The sequence below is a fragment of the Morone saxatilis genome, unplaced genomic scaffold, assembly GCF_004916995.1.
Source record: "Morone saxatilis isolate NCDOM2014 unplaced genomic scaffold, NCSU_SB_2.0 Contig14, whole genome shotgun sequence".
NCBI classification, from domain to species: Eukaryota; Metazoa; Chordata; class Actinopteri; family Moronidae; genus Morone; species Morone saxatilis.
The window spans coordinates 21,398,469-21,404,465 of NW_023339696.1; the positions used below are offsets into that span (position 1 = coordinate 21,398,469).

Sequence of the window (5,997 nt, forward strand, 5' to 3'; positions counted from 1 at the left end):
TATTATCATGCTCTGCATATTTTCCCATGAATAACTGCTGTAGTTATGACATATTTGTAATTACCAGTACAGTGTAAGGATGAACATTCACTGAGCTGTGTTTTAGTTATTTTAATGCCACACTTTCAGAGTTTCAGAGAATGTAATAGTTATGTATGGGAAAAAAATGCAGTTCCTCTCAGGTATCCTTCAAAACAGCTTTAGATATATTTGCAATGCAGGAAGTGAAATCAGTCCACAACCAGAATAGTTCAAGGGCAACAACAATAAAAAAAGATAGTAAAATAAAATGAATTTAAAGCAATAAAAGAACTCCATGGATACTTGCTGAAATATTGTGATGGCTGTGATCCCTGAGAAATTGAATTTAAATTGTCCCATTAAAAAACCTGCATCTGTGTCAACAGTAGTCAGAGGTGAGATTAAGTATTCCAAACAGATACACAATTTGAAAGTAAAATAAAGCAGGTGGGATAAAAATGGAGAAAGTAATATGGTAAGTGCCTGATCAGCAACTTAAGCATTTATATGCCGAGCTGTGTTAAAGATCAAGCTCTGTGCAAACACCATTTCAAACACAACAACACGAACATGAAACCGCCGGAAACAACAAGTCTCTTTCTGCAATGACAGTTTTCCATATTATCGTTTTCACCTCATTTGCTGAGTGAGTTAATAGATTTTTTATAGAAATTGACCAAAATTAATTACAGTGACTGTAGAGGAATACGATTGAAAACCTTTGGGAGTTCAGTAGACTGTCATTCTGATATGTGATGATGCTTAAAGAGCGTAATTTCACTCTTCTATCTCTCTGCAGGGCATATACAGCTGTTTCAATGGAGTAGAGCAATCTGACCGCAATGGTAGCATGCAGAGTCCGGACGTCACTACCAACTATTCACAAGCCAATATGCTTAAGATGCTGCAGACAGCCAAGGACATGGTGTCCTCTGCCAGAGTGGAGAACTCTCTAGACAATGCCACCAAAACGATAGAGAACTGGAGCAGGCGGGGGGGCGACAATGTGCGGGTTGGCCTGCCACCCAGAGTGACGACCACAGACATGACCCATGGCCGTCTGCCCTATATCTCCAGCATCACAGACAACCACTCACCGTACCCTCAGAGGGCCCTCACACCCACCTTCCCAGTTCATTATGGGGACACCTCCACCCAACTTCTCCTGGATAAGCCCCGGGTGGTGACCCGACCGACCCCACTCCGCTACACGCTGCCCACCCGCAACAGTCAGCACGTCTTAGAGAGGACTCTGCCGATCTCCAGCCTCAGCAGCCCTCATATTGCCATGCGGGACCCAGCTCCCTCCGGTTCATCTAACCCCCACCACAGCAGCAGGCTGTATGTGGAGAACCAGGCCCGGCACCCCACGTCCCCTTTTGTTCCATACAGGGAGTTCCAGGTGCCCGATATCTACGTGGAGCACAAAGGACCGCTGAGGAGGAAGTTTAGCTACCCCCCTGACTGTGTGACCCGGAGGAGGAGGTCCCATAGCTATGTGTTTGATGCTGCAGACCCCAGAATGAGAAGTGACTATGATGAACCTCGATCCTGCCTTGCTGAGTTGAGGGCCAATCACCTCCTGAACAACCACGCCCCTGTTGCTGCTGCCATGGCTTGCTCTGCAGGACATTATCCAGGTGGCAGCACCAGTTGCAACTCCTGTATGAAGTCCTATCTGGAGCCTGAAATGGATGACATACCACTCATCGGGAAGGACAAACTCAACCGTCGCGCCTCATTTCTCAAAGCAACATGGGGCAACGATAGGGTCCATCAGGTAGACGAAACAAAGCCCTCTACATCCACATCTCAATCCACCCGCGCAGACATGCCTGACCTTTTTCCACGGGTGGTAGTGGCCAACCCAAAGCCCCACAAGCTATACGGTAGTCTGGGGCACAACCTGTCCTGCTACCCCTTGGCTGCTGAGCCTGCCTACTTGGACCCAGCCCACATGGGCTCCTACCCCTACAAGCAAAAGCTCAAGTACTCTGAGTCTACCCGGCTACCCTCTTACAGGGAAGCCATCCTGCAGAATGCCGCTGCCCTGCGCCGCTCCTCCTCTACGGTGGTGCACAGACACTACTCTACCTACCTGAACTCGTACACAGACTTACCAGTGTATGTGGGGCCACTGGCCCAGGGGCCGTCACAGTTCTACAACAGTTCCAAGGACATGTGCCACTTGTTTCCCTGTACAAGCCACTGCCCAGATAATGCAGCAATGCTGCCTCGTATGAGTGACAGGCAAGTGGTTTACCACAACAATATGTTTGGGCCCTACGATGGCACAGGAAAGAGGGAAGACCCAGGCTCTGGGAACAGAGAGCGGAGGCAGGTGTTGGTGGCACGAAGAGTCAATAGTCCCTATGTGCCAAAGCCCTGGGGCAGAGTATCCAGCCTGGAGTCTGAGGTCTGAGCCCCCATCTTTACTGGACCTCCGCTAGGCTCTCAAACTGAGCCCCTCTGAAGAGAGGCATGCCTGGGGTTCGCCCCTCAGCCTCTGGTTAAAGCAAAAATCAAACTCTACACCAATAGTGTATTTAAGAGTGCTGACTCTCAATTATCAGTGCAATAATATCTTGGGCAGCGACGTTTAAAGGAGAAGACACTGACGAGCAAATTACTGCTGGGACTTTGTAAGCCAAACTTAAAATACTAATAAAAGAAAATGCAATGTTGAAAAGTATTTAATACATAAGAATTTAACCTGTTGATTGTTATTTAAAGGATTTTTAAATGTTGCTATGTGGAAGAATTCTGGGAGACAATATACTGTAGCCTCTCAATCTGATTACGACTTGAGACATTTCTTTTTCTCATTGTTTTCAAAGTCATTTAAGTACCCACCATGTCAATTGAGAGATAAATTATTAAGAGAATTTTTTGATCAAAGCACTGACATATTTTCCCTGAATTTTCTAAGTCAACGACCTTGGGTGCGCAGTTGCTCTGAGGCTTTCCGCTCCATTGGTCATTAATGTTATTTGACTGGGATTTTAAAAAGGGAAAACCATAAAAAGTATCATGTGTATTTCCATTGTTACACTACCCTTTAATAAAGAACAAGGTCATCTCAAGGGCCTTTTGGAATCATCTGTCATCTCAATCTGTATGTTAAACATGGTCTCGCACCGTACGGGGATATAATGAATTTGACTCTCCACTTTTCACTTTACACTCTATTGTACACACAATCTATCACACAGAGTGGGTGATTATGTGAATATAGTATATGTTCAAAGATATGATATTGAGTGTCGAGGTTCTGACCTTGGGCACTACGTGCTCAAACTAAGTACCTCCAATCATTAAAAAGAACTGTCTATAGTGAATAGAGATAGATCAAACAGAATCCGCATCAGCTGTGCCGCAGATAAATATTAAATTATGCATATTAAAATCATAAAAACACATCAGACAAGCAGATCTTATGAGATATTATGCAGTGTTGATAAGCAGCAGATAACCCCATGGCTATGGAGTGGAGCAGCAGCGTAAACCATAAAACAGAAGCTCATTTGAGTTTGAACATTTCTGTAATGCTTAGGGTTAGGGTGAGGAAATGTGAATGTGACTGCCTAAGCCGTGTGAGCGGGCTCCAAAATCAACACCCACCAAGCGCCAAATGCCAGGAAATAAATCATGGTCACCAGCCAGATGGCAGGTAAATAATTAGGCATCACAGCATGGGGCCAGGTTTACATTGTTGCTTTTTATGTGTACCGGCTGAGACTAATGTGACCCTCACTGTCCACCGTGCCTATCATGTTGTCAGCGAATCAAATCAAAGCAGCTTGCTACTATTTGGCGCTTTCTACACAATGTCTGTCAATGTTTGTGCAGTAAGAAACATCTGTTACATGTTATTTGTGATGTGGTGGCACATTCCCGCTGTCACAAAGAAAACATGAAGACGAAGAGAAAAGTCACAGAGGTCAGCATTTTTCACACAAGCCACAGAAAACCACTCTGTAAAGACAAGAGCCATGTTTCTATCCCTAATGTGAGTATGAAAAATAATATGGCCCAAAGAAACAAGATAGAAGAAACAAAACCAAAAGGAATTTACAATTAATACCAAATACCACAAATAGTGATTGTACATAAAAGCAGCACAAGAGCTCAAACTGACAGCCAGCACACACCAAATAATCCACCAGAAGTAGACCTGCAGAGAGCGACAACATCAACCAGCCGCAATGTTTATGAGCGTACAAACAGTAAGTAAACAGAGCCCCCTAAACTCACAACATGCATGTTAGCACGAGCAATAAAACCCTGCTGAAGTGACTCAGTGGCTGATCAGGGTCAGCCGACTGTCAGCTGACAGTCGACCAGTTCAAGCTGCACAGACAAGAACATTTATCACAGACAAATACAAATATAACAAAGTCATTATGTGGCTCTGTGCAAGACAACACTGGTGTTTACATCTCTGTAGCCAACACAGTATTACCATTAGCCTCAGGCCTGGTAACAAAACAACAACAACCTGGAGGGTAACACACTGCAAAGCCAATCCGGCCCATAACGCTCACTACGAAGACATCCTTCATCATAACTGATCACAGCCAGAAACAGCATGAAAGCATCAGGATACACAGGCAAAACCACAGCCACAAGAAAAAGAGCTCACAACAAGAAAAGAATTCAGAACTGCAAACATGTGCACACATAACAGCAGCATGAGAGCAAACACAGCAACAACACAGCCGCAACACAAGAGCAGTAAAAGCAAGCAGCAGTGGAAGCAGCCATATTTACAAGCACATAAACATTGACTGACCAGAGCCCATACTACACATTAACTGTATACATTCTGCTTTATAAATATGAGTGCCATCCACTTTGAAATGCCACTGCCAATTTCACTTTAAAGTTTTCCAAAGGTTTAATAATGGGTTTTTTTACTTTCCAAGACCTTCCTGGACCCTGTAGCTGCAAAGCACCTCCCTTTCCTCTGTGTTTGGCATTGTGGGACATTAGTAATAATCAAGGGTCTTTTATTCCACTTAAACACTTCATTTTGTCACTTTTTCAGGGTGAACACCAAACTCAAAACCTCCAGTGTGCAGTATGGACTCTCAATTAGCATGTTAGCACAAGCAGCAGACACGTACCTTGCTGAAGTGGATCAGTGACTGACAGCTGAGAGTCAGTTCTGGAAAGATCCACCTTGGCTCCAAGCTGCATGGACAGGGAATAATATGGACAGTAATTAGTAAGCCAGTTATGTAGAACATTTTATTAATATTATTAATGAAGTGAGCTCAACTGGCTGTGCTCGGTTGTTAAAGCCAACTTTTAATATTACCATCAGCTGCAGGACGGGCTACAGTGAGCTAAACAAAACAACAACAACAACAACAACAACCTGGAGCGCAATGCAAAACCAATCAGGCCCATAACAATTATTACTCAAACATCAGTATTCATTTTCCATCACTGCCCAAAATAAACAGCATCAAAGTGCATGTACCAAACAAAATGATAAAGAAGCTCAGCCACAACAAGGCATGCAATGAATCCCAATTCATACCACTGCACACGCTGCACATCGAGATAAAACAGCTGCTGTGGAGCAAATATTAGCAGCAAACACTCAGAAACATACAACACAGGCAGCAGGACAGCCAGCAGTATAGGCAGCCATATTCCCACACACATAAACACCAGCTGCACACAGCCAACACATATAAACCCTCAGTATGAATGTCAGCACAGGAGGCAGACACCTGCTGAGGTAAAACAGTCCCTGTAACGCAGGGAAGAACAGGACTCAAGTCCAGCTCCATGTAGTTTGTAACCAGCAGCGAGTGCGTCAGAGCACATAAAGGCAACATAAAGCGACTGTTAACTGGCAAACTTCTTTATCAAACGAGCTACACGAGCTACATGCTAATGCACCACAACAATGGTAGAAAGACTATTTTGCTGCAAAGGGGTTCTTGTGATACACTGTAAAAAAAA

The 5,997-nt window shown here is 44.3% G+C and overlaps 1 protein-coding gene across 1 annotated transcript in view; it reads left to right on the forward strand.

Moving 5' to 3' along the window:
- LOC118323281 (glutamate receptor ionotropic, NMDA 2C-like) overlaps nucleotides 1-3,010 on the forward strand; it is a 43,819-nt gene extending 40,809 nt beyond the window's left edge. The window contains exon 12 of the mRNA XM_035655224.1: nucleotides 821-3,010. Coding sequence (XP_035511117.1) covers nucleotides 821-2,443 — 1,623 coding nt within the window. The 3' untranslated portion in view covers nucleotides 2,444-3,010. The remainder of the gene's footprint in view (nucleotides 1-820) is intronic.
- Nucleotides 3,011-5,997: the final 2,987 nt, after the last annotated feature.